Raw genomic sequence first — 20,927 nt, forward strand, 5'->3', positions numbered from 1 at the left:
CCCCTCTCTGCTGGGGACACCGCCCGACCGCGCCGGGGATGTAGCGCCCGCTGCCCGCTCACCGCCTCCCGGACACTCATCGGACATCCGCCCCGCGGTAAGCCTGGCCCGCGCCCTCCGCTGGCGCTGTCCGTCCGTCTGTCCCACCGCCTGCGTGTCTGTGTGTTCTGGGCCGGCCGCTTTGGCCCCGCGTGCGCTTGTTCAGCATCTTTACCTTAGTCCTGACGCGGGTTCCTGTGACTTCCCAGTAGCTGTCAGCTCTGTCCTTCTGTCTTCGGGAGCAGCAAGGTCTGGGTTGATGCCAGGAATGGGGGAGAGGTGGCAGAACTGGCCTTGACCTCCTGCCCCATCCCCGACCTTTCCCTGCCTCCTCCCACCCCCACTTGTCACGCTGGGTTCAGAGGAGCTTCAAGGCAGGTGACTTGTGGCAAGGGGGTGGAAGGGCTCTCCTTTCCACAGCCCCAGCTGCAGCCTATTTGCAAATGATCCTTCCATCTGACAGAAAACAAAATCCCATGTCTCATGTCTTGAGCACCTACTTTGGACCTGGTGACCCCAGGGCGATGGGACAGGGATCCAGTAAGCGAGGCATTTCATACCTTACAGTGGTCGAGTCTGGCTGTGGGGAGAGGTGCCAACAGCGTTTTCCTCCCTAGAGAGATGAACCCAGGAGCAGGGAGACTTCCCCTCAGGACAGGCTGAGTGTGCCCCCCGCCAGCACCATCACACTCCTGCCCCGGGTTCCCAGCTCCAGGATGGGGAGCGGAGGCAGGGAGATAGATGGCAGTAGGCAGGAGTGAGGGGGGACGGCCAGAGGCAGGGTGGCCTGGCCAAGTTGGCAGGGAAGGGCCTCAAGAGCAGTGTGATGTCAAGCAGCAGGTTGAGGGGACCAAGAGCTCAAGGAGGGAGGCCACACAGGCAAGGCCCACCGAGGAGCCGTGCCCTGTATGTTCACATGTTCACATGTGTGTGCATGTGCGTGTGTGCAATGTTTGTTTTGCTTCCTCACATCCAGCTCTGTGATCTCTAGCACTGCAGGACTTTGGGGATCCGAGGGCCACATTGTGGCCCTGGCTTGCACTGGGATAAAGGGAGTGAAAGGCAGAAGAGGGCAGTGAGGTCAGGGCTGGGGGCACTGTGGCGGGAGCCAAGGCTAGTGGCCATTGAGCTGTCCTGCATCTAAGCCAGAGCTTAGATTGCTGAGCCAAGAACATTCAAGTCTGTTCTCCGCTGGGAGGAAGGACTCTTTCTGGGGTGTTCCACACCGGGCAGAGGGCCCTGTGGATCTTCCACTCAGGCTCCTAGAAATCAGCTTAGCTGGGCCAGAAACCAGCGCCTGGGGCAAGTCCCTTGCTCCCTGACCCTCACCTTCCATATCTGTGGAATGAGAGCAGCGCACTGACCTCCAAGGAGGACCCCCGGGCTCAAGTGAGCGGAGGGCCGTTCGCAGGCTGGGGAAGGTGCAGGGAAATGGGAGTAGTGGCTCATTTCCCCTTTGGGAAGGTGCACAGCTGCCGGAGAGTGGGCAATGTGTCTGGAAGTAGAGAGCTGACCACAGAGGGGAGGGTCCGGGAATTACAAGGATGACCTGGGACTCAGGAGCTGTTCTTCAGGATCCCTTGGGTTACCCTTGAAAAGGAAGCTCCTGTCCCAGGAAAAGCCTTTGGGGTGACTGGGACAGACAGCGCTGGCCTTGACTTTCTGCTGGGTGACCTTGGGTAGCTGTCTTGACCTCCCTAAGCCTCAGTTTCTTCAACTGGAGAATGGGGGTGATGGGACTGACTTCACTGGATTGCTGAGGGCTTTGCAGACTTCGCCACATCTCTGAAAGCAGCTCGCACGAGCCTGGAGCATAGTAGGCTCTTGACAGACATTTGTGGACCAGAGAATGAAGTAGCAGTAGGAGATGCTGCAAAAAGATTTCTCAGCTCAGGATAAGAGGGACGGGGAGGAGGAACAGTGTAGGCTCATAGGGCAGGCTGCTTCTTAATGTGGATCCGGGGGAGGCGGGGGCGAGAGCTGAAGGGGGTGTGAGGAGGAGGGGGCCCCTCTGCGGGGACCACTGAGTCACGAGGACATGTAAGCGACATGACAACCAGCAACATGGTAACCAGGAGACTAGCGATGGGAAATGGAGCTGGAACGGTGTGTTTCGTGGCGGGGTGGGGGGTGCACAGGGCTGACAGCACCGGGGCTGGAGGGGCCAGGAAGCAGCCAGGCTGGCCTCTCAGAGTGAGGGGTGGGGGCCCAAGGCCAGGTGGGCTGTGGAGGGGGAGGCCGGAGTGGAAGGAGGGCAGGTGCCTCTGGGGTCTGCTGGGCAGGGGGCTTCTCCCCCACCTCCCCAGGCTCCTCCCTCCTCTCCTCCACATCCCCACTTCTCATGCCTCCCCCCCTAGGATGCCAAATTTGGCTCACGCAATCTGTCGTCTCTCTTCTGAGATTGGCACCAAGACCAAAGCCGAGTGCATTACATCACCACAGCTCCCCCTGCGCAGGGAGAGGGGAGGGAGGGTGTGGGTGGGGGGTGGCCAGGGGACTAGTGGCCAGCCCTCAACTTTCTCTCCTGTCATCCTGCTCACTCTTCCTGCCTGAGCCCCGAAGGCCGGGGCGGGGGCTTCCAGGAGCAGCCTAATGGGACCTAGGGCAGAGACAAGGATTTCAGTCTTGGGGAGCCCCCAGGGTTGAACAGGAGGCCAGACGAGTTGCCGTGGCCCTGGCTAGATGAGGCCTGGGAGTCTGGGAGCCTGTGCTCGGGACCCCAGTTTTTCACTGTGTCCAGTGTGACCTTGGGCAGCCGGCCACCCTGCCCCATACAGAGACTACATCTGTATGGAGAGCAGTTGGCCACTTGAGATCGTGGGGGCTCTCCTGAGAAAAGATAGCCTTGAGTTTGACTGCTCTCAGGGGCACAGAGGAGGACTCCTGGGGTTTGAGTTGCTCTCTGTGACCTTGAGGAGGTGCCTTTATTATTCCTTCTGCCCCATCTCCTTACCTGTGAGATGGGACAACAGAATCTTCAAAGGGACTAGATGTGAAAGGCCGGGCAGGGGAAGAGAGAGGGTCTCTGGCCCTGAAAGCACAGACCCCCGGGGGCTCCAAGGCTCCTGGCGTGCTGGGCTGGAGGTGGGGCCGAGCCAGGCCCTGATGTTGGCGGGGGCAGCAGGACAGCATCTCAATTCAGACAGAAGGCTTGGCGCTTAAATCACTGGCCTGGTGCCCTCATTTCACAAAAGTAGAAATCAAGGCCCAGAGAGGGAAGTGGACTCCCCTACACACAAGGTCAAAGGGATGGTTTAGGGGGTGGACAAGCAGAACTGGGGCCTGAACCCGGGGCTCCTGGCTCCCAGCCCTGCTTGAGAGTAGACAGGCAGATGCACAGCCTCGTGGGGCCGGGTGGCAGGCCCGCCCTGACCCGGTTCTGGTTTTCTCTGGGCCCCCTTCCATCTCTCTTCCTGTTCTCTGGCCCCGTCCCCACCATCTCTGGACATGGATCCCATCCGTCACTGGGTCTAGTTGAAAAGCTCCCTCTGAGGTTCATCCAGAATCCAGTTGCAGGCAGTCCCAGGCGGGGCAGGCTGGAGGCAGGGTTAGGCTGGAAGACTGTGGCCCTTCTAGAAGGTCCCCAGAGGGGAGGCGCATGCTCTGTGGGACAGGGAGCTCCTCAACCACCCTGCTGGAGCCATTCACACAGAACCACAGGAGTACCTGCCGGGGATCCTGAGCCGGGGATGAATGACACCTCCCCTCCGAGGTCCCGGGAGTCTCTGATACCCCAGGAGGAGCAGGGAGGCAGCTCCCATCACTTACCCATTTCCCAGCGGGGAAACTCATGCTGTCACCAGGCATTGGGCCAGGAGCTCTGGCAGACTCTTCCATTTTAGTCTTCCCTGCCACCCCACAATGTCGGACCCACGTCCCAGTGTTGCAGACGGGGGGCCACAGCTCAGAGAGTCTGTGTGGTTTGCCCAAGGTCACACAGCCGGGAGTGGAGGAGCCAGGATTTGAGTGCCCGCCAGCCTGATTCTCAGGGCTGTCCCTGGGGCTTCCTTAGGAAGAGCGGAGAATGTCCCACCCTGAGCCTGCAGGAGATGGTCTGTTGCCCCTATAGCTTGACTCTCGCCCTAGGACCTCTGGGGGCTCCATTCTGAAGACACGATCAAAGGAGAACTCGTGTGACAAATGGGAAGACTGAGGTTCAGAGACAGAGAGTGACCTGCCCAAAAGTACCCAGAGAGGTAGATTTAAGCCAGGGCTCTGGCCTGCACGAGCAGTTTAGGAGGGGCTCGTAGCCTGATGGGGGCGTAAGGTCTGGGGTTGGGGCTGCAGACAGCTGGGTGGTTCCGCAGAGGGCTGGGAGGGTGTGGGCCCCGGGCTAGGGCTGTGGGGAGGGGGGTCAGCTTTGGGAACAGAAAGAGGAACCAGCAAGCACAGCGGGTCCACGTCTGCCCTCCCTGGTCCTGCCCCAGAGCCACCCACAAAGGCCAATGTCACACTGCCTGTGAAGTCAGGGGAAACTGTGGGTGGGACCTGCTCGGCGCCAGGGTCCTGGAGCCAGCAGCACTGGGTGTAATTCCTGTGTGACCTCAGGTCAGTTCCTCACCTTCTCTGCGGTTGGTGTGCCCATCCATGTGACCGAGAATCTGGTTTTCTGAGCTGTTTCCACAAAGTAGCCACCACTGGGCTGCCATCCCAGAGTGCTCTTCCCGTGCCCACGAGGCCCCTGGGCCCTGGGCAGGAGGCAGGCAGGAACCCTGGGGGCCGGCATAGCCTTTAAGCCTCCCCGGCCACTCAGCCCTCTGAGGGGTGTGGGGGGATCTCCGGGCCCAGCCCTTCTTCTCCTTTTCGTCTTTCTTTTTCTCCTGCTCCTTCTTCCCCTCGCTACGTGGGCTGATCGCTGCTCAAACTTTTAATTCAGATGGTAATTGAAATAATAATATGGGCTGAGGCCCCTCTGCTTGTGACGATGCAGCTGGCGGAGCGCAGCTATGAATAGACCTTGAGTCACGCACGCGCGCTCTTGCAGGCGCGCACACTGTGCGCGGCGGTGGGTGGGTGCAGCCCGGGGGGGGGGGGCAGGGTGGGAGGGGTGTGCGCCAAGTTGCTGTGGGTCCTGCCTCCCACTCCCAGAGGCCGGGCCTGTTCGCCCCTGCGTCCCACTGTGTGGCCCCTGTGGCAAACCTGAAACTTGGGGCCTCGGCCACTCTCTCCCTTTACAGAAGGGGAAACCGAGGCTCAGCCGGGGGAGTGGCTGGATGGACACAAGTAGAAAGTGGGTGGGACTGGATTTGAACGGGTGGGTTTTGCCCGATTCTCAGACCATGGTTCTTTTCAGGACATAGGCCAGGCGGATGGGTGGGAAGAATGCCAGGGTGTGGCCCCTGCATGTCCCTTTGCACTCCTGGGCCTTGTCTCCTCCCAACACGTACCCACAGCCATGTGCACACACTCACACATGCACACTCACACACACGAGAGCTATTTGGATAGATGGTGACATTGCTCGGTGGCTGGGGTGACAAAGAGGCTTCCTTAGGGGCCCTGCTGCAGGGACAACTCCCTGTGTGCCACCCTTGCATTCATGACCTCACTTAACCCTCCTGCCACCTTGTGAGGACCATCACTCACACTTGGCAGAGGAAGAAACTGAGGCTCCGTGAAAAGCAAGAGTTCACCCAAGGCACAGGTGGAAGGGCTGCATGCCCTTGGCCTACGGTGCTGAAGTTCCCACTGCCCTGGGACCCTCCAGTCGGCCTCCTGGAGGAGGGAGCGAGCCTCTCTTCTAGCCTGGGGCCCCCGTTCTTTCCCCGAGGCAGTGTCCCCCCTCCCTGTGGCTACCTGGCTGACTGTTGACCAGCCCTAGTGCCAGCGTCAGGAACATCTGCCCTCTGTAAGCAGTGGGAGGAGAGGTGCCCATGAGGGGCATCGGTGGGTCAAGGACAGGGGCTGCTGAGGAAGGTGGGCCTCCGTGGTCCAGACCCCAGCTGTGTAGGGAGGAAGCGTTGTCATGGTGACCTGTCTGCTGGGAGCTCTGCCCCAGGCCAGCTCGGGTGGGCAGAGCACAGGGGGACAGATGGGCAGAGGCACCCCCAGGCCTTTGAACAGTGGAGAAAACTCTGCCCAGCTTTACCTGGCAACTCCGATTTGCTCCTTCGTCTGCTTTTTCACCTTCGCTCCAGTGGGAGAGGGAGCAGGTGAGCCCAGAGACCACGGCGATGTGCCCCAGCTCGTACAGTGGTGGTGGCAGAGCTGGGCTGGCCGGAACCTGGACTCCCGTCCCTGCTCCACCTCCCACCCCCAGGGCTGCGGACGCCTGTCTGTCTCCAGACATGCCCTGTGTCAGCCGGGTTTGGAGAGGAAAGGGAAGGGCTTCCTCTCAACAACCCCACTCCTGGGCAAAGCCCAGGCCGGAGAGAGGGAAGGGACGCAGCTGCTGCAGCTGAATTAGGAAGGCTGCCACTTCAGGCAGGCCAGGGATTGCGTCTGGGCTCAGCCACTTACACCACCCGACCTTGACCGGCTCACTGTCCCCGTAGGAACCTTCTTAGGTCCTCTGTGAAACACAGACCACCTGTGGTGCCGGGAGATGTGCCTGACTCCCCCTTACCCCCCCACCCGCTGTGGCCCCGTGGGGGCTTCGTGGCCAGGGAGGACAGAGTACGTCCATGCACTGTGATGGCCTGGTCCCGTTTATTTTACTGAGCGGGGGAGGGGGTGGTGGCGGAGTCAGCGCCAGGTTGCACCGTCTAGGCGGCCTCTGGGACTCTCTGGGACTTCTCAGCTGTCTCCCCCCACCCCACCCCATGTCCGTCTCCCAACCTCCACCCCAAACTCCCTGCAGGAGCTCCTCCTCTCCCACTGTTGGCCTAAGAAGTCCCTGTAGAGTTAAGGTGCCACCAGCCTGGGACAGGTGGGATGGGGGCCAGTGATTCAGGAGCTCCGTGAGGCCAGACGGGGGAGGTAGCAGGCACAGAACTAGAGGGGCCCTGGCTGTGGGTAACACGGGGACAGAAGGGGCTGCCACTACTCTGACATGTAGGCATCAGAGCCTCCCACACCCCACTTGATGGGGAGCTCACTATCTCCCAAGGCAGCCCCCTTGTCTCTAGAACAGGGGTCCCGACTCCAGGCTGCAGACCGGTACTGGTCCGGGCCTGTCGGGAACTGGGTCTCACGGCAGGAGGTGAGCCTGAATGTAACGCACTCGAATCATCCCTGAACCATTCCCCAGACCCCCAGTCCATGGAAAAATAGTCTTCTACAAAACCAGTCCATGGTGTTAAAAAGTTGGGGACCGCTGTTCTAGAGAGTTCTGCTCATTGATAACTGCCTCCTCCTTTGACTTTTGTTCTGCACTCTGGGGCCCGAGGGTCCCAGCCTATTCTTGACAGGAAGGGTGGCCACTTCCCCCTGTTCCCACTTCACCCCCAAGGCTTATCTCCTTCACCCTCAGCTGTCCCAGCCGAGGCCTGTGGATGGGAAGCAGGCCTGGGTTCAAGTGCAGCTCCACCCCTGAGTGGCTGTGTGATCTTGGGCAGCTTTTTCTCCTCTCCGAGCCTCCTTGCCCTGAGCCATAAGGGTGGGCCTGTGCCCTTGCATCTGCTGGGGGATGCTGGGGAGATCCCATGAGCCTGTGAGTGTAACGTGGCCAGCTGTTGACACAAGCTGCTGTGTGGTCCCACCACTCGGGGGCAGCATCTGGCGGATGTCTGGGCTTCCAGCCCCCACACCTGGCAGCCACCACCTTCAGATACTGACTTTCTGGCTGTCTTGGGTGTCAGCACCCGACTTTTGTGCTGAGCTGCCCTTGTGCCCTCTCAGTCCTCTGACCTGCTTGGGTGGGGGTAGGGCTGGCTGGGGCCAGCGCCAGGCCTGCAGCTGCAGATCCTGAGCCACCTGACCTCGGAAAGAGCCTCTCTCTGGCTGGGCTTCAGCACCGTCCCCTAAACATGGAGCAGGAACTGGGCAACAGGGGAGAGAGGGAACCGGATGGGGTACGGAGTGGGCTGTGGCCTCATGCTGGAGATGGCTCCCGGAGATGATAGGCCAGGAGACAGAGAGGGGAGGGTGCAGCCAGCTATGGAGAGAGTTCCAGTTACCCCCTGCACTCAGCAAGGCAGAGCCTCACTCCCCACACTCTGGGAGGCTGCCTGAGGAAGGGGTGAGCTGCCTGTCATTGGAGGTATGCAAGCAACTGCTGAGTGGCATATGTTAGCAGGGGGCAGCAGGGGCTTTAACACTGGTTCAGGAGACGAGATTGGACCCAGAACCCAGAGTCCCTATTGTTTGGGCCCCAGCACAGCAGTCCTGCGGCCTTAAAGGTCTGACAGCCTGTCCCAGGTATCCCTGTGACCTCCAACAACTCCCCCCTTGGCTGTGCCCGCAAAAGCCCATGGTCCAAGCCCATCAGCCACAGCTTCAAGTTGAGCTGAGACCCCCATTGCAACCCACCCGCAACCCCTGAACACCTCACAGGGCCATGCTTTCGGAATGACTTGCAGGTCCTGACCCATCAGTGGTTGTGAAGTTGATTTAGTGAGTTTACTCCTTATTTTTTTAAAAACAAAATGCAAAGAAAATAGCAAGCACTTTGCAGGTACTGAGGGTAAGCATTAATTTGATGCTTTTGTGTCAGCCTTTAAAATACACATTGTGGAATGAATGGTGGTATGTGGTACGTTTATTTTTACTCTGGGTCTTAGTCAAAAAGTTTGCAAGCTGCTACTCTGTGGAGAACTCCCGTGGGTGCCACTGGCGGGGGCTTGGGTGTGCAGACCCCTCTCTTCCAGGGTGCTTGGTTCCAAAGAACATAAGTACCCAGAAACCTGGGGGGCGCTGCTGTGTCCTTAGACCCTCCGCTCCTTGCCCAGCGGCACACTTGGCTCCCGGCCCCGCTCTCTCTAGACCTGCTTCACCTCTGCGCTCCCTGCTTGCTCACACCCTCCTGGGCACCTCCTCTCTAAGCCCCGTGGCCGCGCAGACCCTTTGTCTCCTGTCGCCACACACTTAACACGTGGAGCTCAGCAAAGTGGGGCCATATCTCACTTCTCTTCCCCCAGCACATAGTAGGTGCTTGGTAAATGTCCATTCATTCCATAGTGATTTGCGGAGCATCCTCTGAGGCAAGGCGCTGGGCTGTGCTGGAGACACACCAGGCGGGAGGGCAGATGCCGCTGCAGCTCGGCATACGGTTGGGGTGATGAGCTAATGAATGAATGGAGCCTGAGAGCCTCTGGCTTCAGTAGCCAGCTGGGCAGATGGTCAGAAGTGATGCATAAGCTGCAGCACTTTGCCTGCACGTAGTAGGCATTCATGGCCGCAGGTGAGCTGGGGTGGGAGCAGGGCCCGAGTGTTGCTGTCGCTGCCTCTGACCTCCTAAGACCTGTTGCCCGCACCCTGCTGGGCCTTGCCCGCGCCGCCCCTCACTCCAGTCCTTGGAGCTTCTCCTCCGAGCCTAGGACCCTGGCTGTGACGCTGAGATGCCCCATTGACCCCCTGGGAGGACACCTGGGGGACAGCGCTCTGAGGGAGGGGGAGGCAGAGGCTCGAGGCCTCAGGTGTCCTGCCCCTGCGCCAGTGTCACAGAAGGTCTCCTTTTGGCCTCCACTTAGAGACCACCTTTGTTGAGAGGTTCTCCCTGACTGCAGTGACAAAAATAGCTCCGGCTTGGTCACGTTCTGCCACATCGCCCTGCTCGGGTCCTTTATGGGAATTATGACCGGCTGGAATTATCTCGTTGCTTTGTCAGTCATCACATGTCTGCTCGGCGTCTGGGGCCTGGGGTGAGGCAGAGCGTCAAGGTCCCTGCACTTAAGGAGATTGCGGATGGCGTGGGACAGGAGCTGCAAGGAGGTCAGGACGCAGACCAGACAGAGTGCCCGGCAGGCGGGGCGGGTCTCTCCGGGAGGAGGCAGCCTTTGAATCCAGGCCTGCGTGGCGGGAGGGTGGGAGCAGCCGTGTCTCAGAGGATTTCGACCAGAAGGGACAGCCCACGTAAAGAGCCAGAGACACGAACAAGCTCGGTGTGTCCGAGGGACAAGAAGAAAGGCCCAAGCGGCTGGGAGTCGGGGTGAGGGGTGGAGGGGAGAAGTCGAGGGGCCCCGAGAGCTCTACGCTGAGGAGGAGTGCCGTGGGTCCCAAGCTGGTGGAGATGGGCCTGCGGGCAGAGGCGCGGACCGGGAGAGGGGCACAGAGGTGCGGGGAGGGGCCGCGGAGTCGTCGGGGCGCCCCGTGCAGGCGACACGGACCGGGTGTGGGGCCGGCGTCCAGGTCCCACTCCTCGGGGTTCTCCTGCTTGGGGGAGCCCCCGAACCCCCAGCAGGGATGAAAACAGCAGCACCCCCCTCCAGGGTGTCATGAGGATTAAAGGGGTGGCCAGGACCCAGTCCCCAGCAAGCACTAAATGTAAGTGGCACCACTGTTACTGCTGTTGGCTTTGGTCGAAGGATGACACCCGGGCAGCAGGCCCTCAGGTCGCCACAGACTGAGATGGAGAAGGCAGGGGAGGGGCGACTGGTCGGTGCCGAGTGTGCTGTGCCTTAGACAGAAATCCAGCAGACTTCGGCAGTGGGAGCCAAGTTTGCTCATCACTGTTTGGGAGGGAGATAGGGGCCGGGTGGCATTTTCAGCCTGGGCACTGCCCAGGGCGTGCAGTAGAGGATGGAGCAGGGGGAGTGGGGAGGGCAGCCGAGAGGCGCCTTCGGGCCTGGAGGAGTCGCAGAGGAAGCAAGGGCCAGCCAGGCCCCGGGCAGAGCTGCTGGGGGGAAGGTGTTTCAGAGGAGCCCCCGAGGGGGCTGTGGAGAGAATGGGAGGTGACTCGAATCCACCCCCTCCAAGAAGGGCTCTGCCCTTTACAGTACATAAGCCCTTACCTCCCAGTGTCAGTGTCCCTCTTGGAAACAAGCCTATGACGTGAGCGTTATTCCTCCCCGTTTTACAGGTGTGGCTCAGAGAGGTTAAGGCACTTTCCCATGGCTGCAAAGCATGTAGGTGAGGCGTTTTCAAGCTTTCTGGGATCGCTGTCCCTTTTGAGGACCTTATGAAAGCTCTGATCTTTCTCAGAAACATACACATATGTACACGCTGGTTTTAAAACTTTCTATGTGTCTTTTTTCTGTAGGTAATACATTCATATGGTTCTAAAATTAAAAAGACACCACGGGACTACAGTGAGAATTCCTCCTCCCGCCCCAGCCCCAGCCACCCGCTTCCCCTCCCCACAGGCAGCGGAGGCGCCGTCGCCTGGGTCTCCTTCCGTAGACGACACAGACAAGCAAATATGTGTGTCTATAAATTTCTTTCTCTCCTTCTTTGTACAAATGGTAGCTACTATACTTGGTATTCACCACTGCTGCCTTTTCTCAACTTGAAAACACATCTTGAGGACCCGCGTCGCTCCTCCAGGGCTCCCTCCTTCTTTTTGCTGGCTGCGTGGTGAGCTGCTCAGGGCGGGCGGCCAGCTGCTTCCGGGCTGGGCAGGGCCAGCCAGGTGCCCGGCTCCCCGTGGGTGCGGCTGTCTGCCTGCTGAGGTCCCAGGAGCGTACACGGTGCCAGGGGCAGTTCCATGGCTCGCCAAAGCCACGAGGGCCACCCAGAGCAAGGGAGGGCGCGAGCCTGGCCCTCGGCTCTCATTCCTCTTCCCCAGTCCTCCCCCTGCCCGCGCCTCTTTTTAGGTGCAGCCTCTGGGCCAGGTCGAAAATCCAGGGAATCCTGTGCTTGGGAATGAGGGGCATCAGCACCCACCCAAAGCTCTGGGCGACCCTGGCCCCTGACCAGCAGCCCCAGCTCCCCGAGACTTTTTTGCTGAGAGGCCAAGTACAAGGGTAAGGGACTGGGATCTTCATGTCTGATGCCCCCTACCCCCCACTAGCTGAGGTGCCAGGATGGGGACAACGGCCAAAGCCCGTGTGAGGCCACCTGCGCTGGGGAAGGGAGCCCGGGCCCAGCACAGCCACCCTGACCCCAGCACCTCCCCTTCTCCTGGCTCAAGAGGAGTCTCTGCCCCATCTGGTGGGGGAGGGAGGGAGGGCATCCAAGTGGAGAAGGGAGGTGGGCCGGTGGCCTCTGGTGGTCTGGGCTGGTCAGGGCCCACCGGGCAACTCGGCTAAAACACGCCCTTCCCCGGCTTCGGGCGCTTATACCCCCCGAGCCCCCCCCCCCCACCGCTCTTTTGCCCCTTGGCCCCCGGTGCTGGGGCAAGCCTGCTCCTCCTGCAGGCTGGGCCGGGCCGGGGCTGGGCCCTCCTCTCTAGTCGTCCAGCAGTCTGGCCCCCGGCCTGTCCGCCCTGGCCCCTGACAGCGTCATTGGGCAGCCGAGACCTAAGCGGCAGACCTGGCATCCAACACGCCTGGACATCTTCGTTAGGACATTCTGAGGCCACCGCACACTGGGAGGTGTCACTCCTCAGACCTGGTCCTCCTTCAGCCCCCGCCGCCACCAACCCTGTCATCCCTCTCCCCAGCTCCCCCATCCAGTCCCCCACCCCGGATCTTCGTCCCGAATCGTCCCAAATCCGATCACTTCTCTGGCACTCCACTGCCACGGCCCTGGCAGCTCCGAGCGGCCACTGTCGCCTGCCTGGGCAGCAGCAGGGGCCCCTGGCTGGCCTCCTGCTTTCACTGGGCCCCACGTAGTGTCAGACACTCCTGACTCCAGGGTCCCCACCACCTCGGACAGGCAGGGGCGCCCTGGGGCTCTGTTGTGGTGTTTTCTTTCTTACGAATGGTGGTGGATACACAGGGGCTCACGGGGCATTACTCCTCATTCCCACTTGTCGTAAGGGTTTCCCAAGACCATGTAAATGCCCAAACCCAGTGAAACAGGGCCGGCCTGCTGCCCACAGCCGTGAGGATGAAGCCCACAACCCTGCCCCCTGCCTCCTGCCCCGGCTCCTGCAGCCTCACCTGGGCCACAGTCCCTCCTGCTCACTCCACTCCTGCCACCTGGCGTTGCCGCAGATTTGCGACACACCAGACTCTTTCTGGAATGTTCTACACCCCACCGTTCACACTGTGACACACAGTTCTCATGACCAACTTGATTCCCACTTATCACTCAGGTCTCAGTTTAAATGCCACTTCCTCCAAGGGCCCTTTGGGGACCCCCACGGGACCAGAGACCCTCATCCTCTCTCTCACATCACGACAGACATCCTCCAAGAGCTTGCAGCGGGGGAGGGCTCGCCTCTGCCCGTTACGTGGGGAGCATCTCTCCGCAGCCGAGGGGGCTGGGCGAGTCCGAGGCCGTGTATGACCTGTGGGTCAGGCGCGTGGGGAAACAGTGACCGAAGGTGCCACTTCGGAGGACACGTGCAGGAGACCAGACTCCCAGCCTCGCAGCAAGGCGGTGGCTAACGAATCTCCCTCGGTGAGAGACTGGGGTCTGGAAAAGAGAAGCCTTTGAGGAGCCCCTGTCACCTTCCAACCCTTGTAGGGAAGAGGGGCACAGATGTTCGGGGTGCCCTGTGCCGGGTGGGGTGGGCTAGCCAGTAGGAGGGGCTCCCGCTGGGGGAGGGGAGTTTTGGGGGGGTGCAGGGAGTTTTCCCCGCAGGCAGGGGCCGGGTGTGGGCAGCGCAGCCAAGGCCACGCTTACAGGCTGGAGGAGTGGCCCTCGTTCCTCCGGCCGGCCGGCAGCTCCGGCCACTCGGCCAGGACCGGAAGGCCTGTGGGGACTTTCTGGGGAACTTGCTTTCTAAGCCTGTTCACCTGCAGGCCAAATGGCCGGGAGCAGAGCTGGCGGAATGAGCTGGGTCACCCCGCTGCTCAGAGCCGCCCCGGAGCCTGAGTCACCTGTGCAAGCGGGCTCCGGCTGGACCTGAAATCAGGGACCTGGGTCCTGGCTCCAACTCCCTGTGACCCAGTTTGTCCTTTCCCAGCAGGACTGGCGTGACAGAACCTTGCACAAAGTGACAAATGTTTGCTAAGTGGGAGGGACGTGCAACGTGACAGCGTTTCTCCGAGGCAGGAGAGCAGAGCGTCTTACGAACGTGCTCTGGTATCGACTGCCCGGGTCCAAACCCAGAGTCCACTGCTTATGGGCTGTGTGAACTGGGGCCAGCTGCTGGACCTCTCTGTGCCCGGGGTGTCTTATTTGGTCAGTAGGGTGAGAGAGGCGACTTCCTCTGAGGTCACGGTGAGGATGAAGAACTGATCCTGGGAAAGCACCCAGAACACCAGTGCTAAATGCCGGGTGGGTGTTGTGAGGTCACACCGTTGCCCTGGGGGAGGGCGAGGTGTGTGTGGGATGTCAGGCTTCAGAAGGGGGTCTGGGGGAGGAGCAGCATTACCTGAGCACCCGCCGAGTGGCCTGTGCTTTAATGACAATTGACAACCTGTGCCTGGCCCTCACAACCACCCTGCAAGGTGGGCTTTGCTATCTTCTCTCTCAAATGAAGACACTTAACCTTGGCTGGTGTGGCTCAGTGGATTGAGTGCAGGCTGTGAACCAAAGGGTCGCCAGTTCAATTCCCAGTCAGGGCACATGCCTGGGGTGTGGGCCAGGCCCCCAGTGAGGGGCAACCACACATGGATGTTTCTCTCCCTCTCTCCCTCCCTTCCCCTCTCTAAAAATAAATAAAATAAAGTGTGTTTTAAAAAAGACACTGAGCTTCAGAGGTGTCAAGGACCCCGCCGGAGCCCACTTTCAGCCCAGCACTGTGAGACTCCAAGGCCACTGCTCTTCCAAGTGCTGGTGTCGGAACTAACTGGGCGGGGCCGTGAGAAATGGCTTGGAGCACTGAACCCCGGGGGGTCCATCAGCCTCAGGAGTGACCGCTTCTCCATCCCCAGCCGTGTTCTGGGCATGTGGCATCCACAGTCCGGTTTATTCTAAATCACAACCCTACTCAGGAAGGGCTGTCATTAGCTTCACCGAGAGATGAGGGGTTCAGGAACCAGAGAGGTTAAGTAATTTGCCCATGGTCACACAGACAGAAAAATGGATAGACTCCCAGTGCAGGCGAAGCCACTGCGCCGGGACAGGGAAAACGTGGGCTTGCCACGTTCACTGAGAGAAGAGAGTCTGACCTCCCGGGGTCTGTGGGCAGCAGGGGACACCTACTGCCCTCGATCTGCCACGATCTCCCCCATAGCGAGATCCACCCTCCGCTGCCTCTGCCAGGACTTTGAGCCCTCAGCTGCGCCTGAGGAGGTGCTGTCCCGTGTTGCCCATTCCGTCTCCCATGTGTGTCTCCCACGCACGGAGAGGGCGCAGCTCTGGAGACTCGGCCCCGCTGCTGGGACTCCTGGGGCTGCTGCCGCTTATCAGCTGTGCTTTGCAATGGGAGTTGTAGGCCAGGAGGAGACCTGCAGTGCCACCAAATCGGAGGGAGAATGTGACAGGTGGCAGGAGCGGGGTCTTCTTCCTGCCTCCTCCGGACCCTCCAGAGTGGGGTGAGGAGACGGGTTCGGGGCTGGTCCAGCCTGCCTCACCCCGGGACCCTCAGCAAGTCTGTCTCCACTTGGAATTCCTTGGCCTCAGGTGTAAAACGAGGGTCCTGAAATCGGCAATCTCCCAATCCCCCTTGCTCAAGGTCCTTCTGTGGCATTAATGGAGCCATTCCAGACAGTGGGGCAGAGCAGGGGCAGAGACGGTCAGTGAAGGAAGACCTCCCCGAAAACTGTTTCTAGCCTAGAAGGTGCACCTGGCACCCTGGCTGGTGGGACCCTGGGGGAGGAGCAGGAGAGAGCCCAGGATGCCCGGTGAACTCATGACCCCTCGAGGGCCAGCATCACGAACCCACATTACCACCAGGCCTGCAGACTGAGTGGTGTCCCCGATCCCATGTTCCGGATGAGGGAACTGAGGTCCAGGGCGGCCAAGTAACTTGCTCAAGTTACAGGATGGATCTTGGACTTCCATCCAGGACTGTGGGACCAGGGATCTCCTTTGCCCGGGAGAAGGGAGAAGAACCCAGAACAGAGGTGGGGTGGCCATGGGGGAGGAGGGGGGCAGGCTCACTCTCCCTGGGCTGAGAGAGGGCGTTTCTCCCTGGAAGAGGCAGACTCTGAAGCTGTTGATCTCTAAATTACAGCGTTGGCGCGCACCGGTTGCTGCGGCAACCGAGTTGTCCTGAACCGGGGAAGTGTATAAACATTGCCACAGATGCACAATTAGATCAGGAAGAAGAATAGAACAGAAAATAGAAACTTTCAGCCTTATATAATTCTGGGCCAAAATGTTACCAGGAACCCAGGCTCAGGCCAGCCCCGCCAGCCGCTGGGGCCCTGGCCGCCTCGTCTCTCTCCTGGGTCCCCAGCAGAAGGGAGGGGAGGAGGGAGGGTCTGTCCTCCGTGGGCCCAGCTGGTGCACCTGCCACTCGCCACTCAGGGGGTGAGGGGCCGCCTCTGCTGAAACAGCTGGGGATGCTGACAGCCCAGTCCTGCCTCTCACCAGCTTCCTTCTGCTCCCAGGAAGCAGGCACACAGGCGGGAGAGCAACTGGCTCTAACCGAGCGCCTACTGTCTCCTTGAGTCCTGTGAGGGTTAGGGTTTGATCTCCATTTTACAAATGGGAGAGTGAGGCTCAAAGCAGTGGGAAGCACTGCCCGCAGGCGATACGGCTGGGCAGTGGGTGTGTGACCTCCCCGCCCAGGTCTCCACACCATGAACTTATCGTGTGGACGGACGGCTCCCAGGGCTGAAGAGTTAGACACACGTGCGTTTGGACCCACTTTTCAGCTGTGTGGCCTTGGGTAGGTCACCTCCCCTCTCTGAGCTCCTCTTCCCTTCCCTGTGCCACGGGAATAGCAGTACCGACACAGGAGCCAGAGCTCAGGTTCCCACTTCCTCTGTCTTGACCCTCCTGGGCGTCTTCACCCACCACTGCTCCCAAGAAGTTTGGGGACAGGACGGGAACCAAGCAGAGGCTGCAGGTCCCAGCACTGTCCAGTGGGACTTGCTGCAGTGATGGGAAGGTCCCGTAGCAGCCCCATTCAGTGGGGTAGCCATGAGCCGTGGGCACTCGTACTTGAAATGTGGCTAGTGCAACTGTGAAACTGAGTTAAATTTTTATGTAATTTCAAGTTAGTATAAAGACCCACGGGTGGCCAGTCATCTAAGATACCACAGGAGAACATCCAACCCCCAAAAGACCTAAGAAGGCAGAGGTTGAACCCAGGGAGGTGAGCAGGACCAGAGCACCCACAGGACTCGGTGGGAGGGTGCAGCCAAGATGGACATCAGGAAACTCTGGCTTGGAAATGTGGGCAAAGGAGGGCTGGAGGGAGCAGCGTGAGGGCCTAGGACTAGGACCTGGGTCCTGGTGGCTCAGCTTCTGGCCTGGCAGGCCCCAGTCCCGGAGCTGGGCCAGCCCCGGAGGCACCGGCTCAGGTCCTGACCCTCCTGTTGTCAGGGCCACGGTTACTGTCAGGGCGGAGGAAGTCTCGGGTGCCGGTCCAGGCTCTTCTCTTTCTGAGCATTTTTGGCCGGTGCTTCGTCACAGGAGCCAGGGTTCCCGGGGGCCCTCGGAGAGGCCACCCCCATGGCGGGCATTTGCTTCCCAGCACCTCATGTGTCTGGCTTCTCCCCCTCACCAGGCCCCGCGTCCTCCCAGGTGACCACGCCGGCTTCAGGACATGCTCGGGCACAGCCGCAACGGGCAGGCCCACGTGCCCCGGCGGAAACGCCGCAACCGCTTTGTCAAGAAGAACGGCCAATGCAACGTCTACTTCGCCAACCTGAGCAACAAGTCGCAGCGCTACATGGCGGACATCTTCACCACCTGCGTGGACACACGCTGGCGCTACATGCTCATGATCTTCTCCGCGGCCTTCCTTGTCTCCTGGCTCTTTTTCGGCCTCCTCTTCTGGTGCATCGCCTTCTTCCACGGTGACCTGGAGGCCAGCCCAGCGGTGGCCTCGGCGGGGGCCCCTGCAGGCAGCAGCGGGGCCGCGCCGGCAGCCCCCAAGCCGTGCATCATGCATGTGAACGGCTTCCTGGGCGCCTTCCTGTTCTCGGTGGAGACGCAGACGACCATCGGCTACGGGTTCCGGTGCGTGACGGAGGAGTGCCCACTGGCGGTCATCGCCGTGGTGGTCCAGTCCATCGTGGGCTGCGTCATTGACTCCTTCATGATCGGCACCATCATGGCCAAGATGGCGAGGCCCAAGAAGCGGGCACAGACACTGCTGTTCAGCCACCACGCGGTCATCTCGGTGCGTGACGGCAAGCTCTGCTTGATGTGGCGTGTGGGCAACCTGCGCAAGAGCCACATCGTGGAGGCCCACGTGCGGGCCCAGCTCATCAAGCCCTACATGACCCAGGAGGGCGAGTACCTGCCCCTGGACCAGCGGGACCTCAACGTGGGCTATGACATCGGCCTGGACCGCATCTTCCTGGTGTCGCCCATCATCATCGTCCACGAGATTGACGAGGACAGCCCGCTGTACAGCATGGGCAAGGAGGAGCTGGAGTCCGAGGACTTCGAGATCGTGGTCATCCTTGAGGGCATGGTGGAGGCCACGGCCATGACCACCCAGGCCCGCAGCTCCTACCTGGCCAGCGAGATCCTGTGGGGCCACCGCTTCGAGCCCGTGGTCTTTGAGGAGAAGAGCCACTACAAGGTGGACTACTCACGCTTCCACAAGACCTACGAGGTGGCCGGCACGCCCTGCTGCTCTGCCCGGGAACTGCAGGAGAGCAAGATCACCGTGCTGCCCGCTCCCCCGCCCCCGCCCAGTGCCTTCTGCTATGAGAACGAGCTGGCCCTCATGAGCCAGGAGGAAGAGGAGATGGAGGAGGAGGCGGCGGCTGCGGCGGCTGTGGCCGCAGGCCTGGGTCTGGAGGCAGGCTCCAAGGAGGAGGCGGGCATCATCCGAATGTTAGAGTTCGGCAGCCACCTGGATCTGGAGCGCATGCAGTCCACCCTCCCGCTGGACAACGTCTCCTACCGCAGGGAGTCCGCCATCTGACCTCCGGGCCCCGCCCCGTCACCTCCTGCAAGAGCCTCTGCTGCCGGGGTGGGATGCCAGGACCCCCCCCTCCACATTCAGGACAGAGCCGACCCTGGCTCCATGGACCTTCCAGAGGGAGGCGGGGCTTTAAAGCTGGGGGCCCCTCCCTACTGGCTTCGGAACCCAAGCCTGGGAAGGTCCCAGGAACCCTCAGCCCTGCCACCCCAGCTCCCCCAGTGCCTACGTGCTGGTGGCTCGGGGACCCAGACCCCCCACCTCTGCTCCCCATCAACCCTTCAAGGACACGGCCCCTTTGTTCTCAGAACCTTGGGGAAGGCGGCTGGACTTCTGGGGGGGTGGGCATCACGGGGTTCTGGGGTGGGCAGGGGTTAGTGTGGGGGGAGGAGGGAGGGGTGCGTTTCTTTTGCATGACTGTGGCCTGTTGCTCATGACTTTCTGTTGTAAATATCTCTAAATGGAGAGGGATGGAGGCACCGCATCCACTTCTGCCATTTGTACCTGCAGGACAAGGGGGTGCAGCCCTCTCTGTGCACCCCTCCTCCCGCCCACCCAGCCTCACCCCTGCCCTGGCCCTGCCCAGCTGGCTGGTCCTTCAGAGCCCTCAAAGCCAGCCATCTTGTCCCCTGGATGGCATTGGGTTTGGGTGCAGACATGGCACCCCGAAGGGCAGGACAAAGGCCACCCCTTCCTGTGGTCCCTCCGGGACCCTGGGCCCAGCCCAGACTGACAATGGAGTTTGTAACTATATATTTTTAATAAAGTATATGGTCCATTGGGATAGGCTGGTTGAAAATGGAGGGCTGGGAAGAAGAGAGAGAGAGCCCAACATGCTGTGAGTGTGTCTGCATGTGGTCTGTGCATTGTACATGTGTGTGGTATGTACATGTGGTGTGTGTGTGTGCTGTGGGTACATGTGTGGTGTGTGTGTGCCCCTTTCTGAGAGACTGGCCCCTGCAGAGAATTGTGATGCCTCCCAGTCTCCGTGGGAGCCAGTGGGAAGGATGCTGAGTGGGCCTCAGAGGCCCCAGTGGGTTGGAGTCGCAGCTTTGCTGCTTTCTCGAGATGTGGCTGTCAGCAGGCTGCCCATCAGCTTGGCCTCAGTCTAACCATCTGTAGGATGGGATGAGCCCTCCCTCCCCGTCCCCCCAGAGATGACGGACAGGAGAACCCCGTGTGGATGCCAGCCAACCCTTTATAACTCAGGGGGAGCAGGGAGGGCCCACTGGTTTACCCTTACACACACACACACACACACACACACACCTCGCCAGGGGGTCTCAGCTCTCCTCTGGGGGCCTTTTCTCCCACAGATTCCTTCATGCTGTTTCAGGGCAGCAACCCAAGATGGTGAAGGCAGAAGCTACAAGGTTTCTGGAGCCTCACCTTGAACTTGTATACCACCACCTCATTGGTCATCCTGTTGGCCAATGCAGGTCACGAGGCTGACCTAGATTCAAAGGGTGGCCAGTCGGACCCCAGCTCCTGGGAGCCTGGTGAAGCCACATGGGGAAGGGCATGGGCACCGGGTGGTGCTGTGGCCGTAGCTTGGCCGTCTACCACAGAACCTTTGGGTCTGGGGGCTCCTTCCAGCTCTGACTCTACTCTGCATGTGAACTGGGCACCGAACATTCGTTGTATGCGCAAGAAAAGGGCACCCTCCGTGTTCTCAGGAATCGTTTATGCAAACATGTTGGCTGCTTCAGGAGACCTGGGGAGCCCACAGGCCAGTTCCCCCGCTGAGAAGTGCGGTGGGCTGCTTAGAGACTGACCACAGCTGACCAGCGCCAGCAATGTGGCCGCCATGGGGAATCCCCTGCGCTTTAACAGTTGCACCACAGGGCCCGAGGCATCTTCCCTGGAGAGAGAGGCTGCCTTGGGATCCAAGTCCCCCAACAAATAACTCATCCTAATGTCTCTGGTTTGCACGACATCGTTTGCATCCTTTAGTTCACTGAATTCCCACCAAGCCCCAAGAGATGGTGGGACATGGGCTTGGCCTCAGATGAGCACACGCGGGCCC

The 20,927-nt window shown here is 60.5% G+C and overlaps 1 protein-coding gene across 3 annotated transcripts; it reads left to right on the forward strand.

The window, feature by feature from the left end:
* On the forward strand, positions 1-19,221 carry KCNJ4 (potassium inwardly rectifying channel subfamily J member 4). 3 transcript variants are annotated; one of them, XM_037160704.2, is made up of 2 exons: positions 1-97; positions 17,531-19,221. In XM_037160704.2, the coding sequence occupies exon 2, from the start codon at positions 17,570-17,572 to the stop codon at positions 18,902-18,904; it is 1,335 nt and encodes a 444-aa protein (XP_037016599.2). In that variant the 5' UTR covers positions 1-97; positions 17,531-17,569; the 3' UTR covers positions 18,905-19,221. The 3 variants fall into 3 exon arrangements, with proteins under 3 accessions (XP_037016599.2, XP_053517910.1, XP_037016598.2); XM_053661935.1 differs by lacking the exon at positions 1-97 and adding an exon at positions 9,763-9,849; XM_037160703.2 differs by lacking the exon at positions 1-97 and adding an exon at positions 13,234-13,362.
* Positions 19,222-20,927: the final 1,706 nt, after the last annotated feature.

The sequence above is a fragment of the Artibeus jamaicensis genome, unplaced genomic scaffold, assembly GCF_021234435.1.
Source record: "Artibeus jamaicensis isolate MK-2021 breed Jamaican fruit bat unplaced genomic scaffold, CSHL_Jam_final contig_233, whole genome shotgun sequence".
Lineage (NCBI taxonomy): Eukaryota > Metazoa > Chordata > Mammalia > Chiroptera > Phyllostomidae > Artibeus > Artibeus jamaicensis.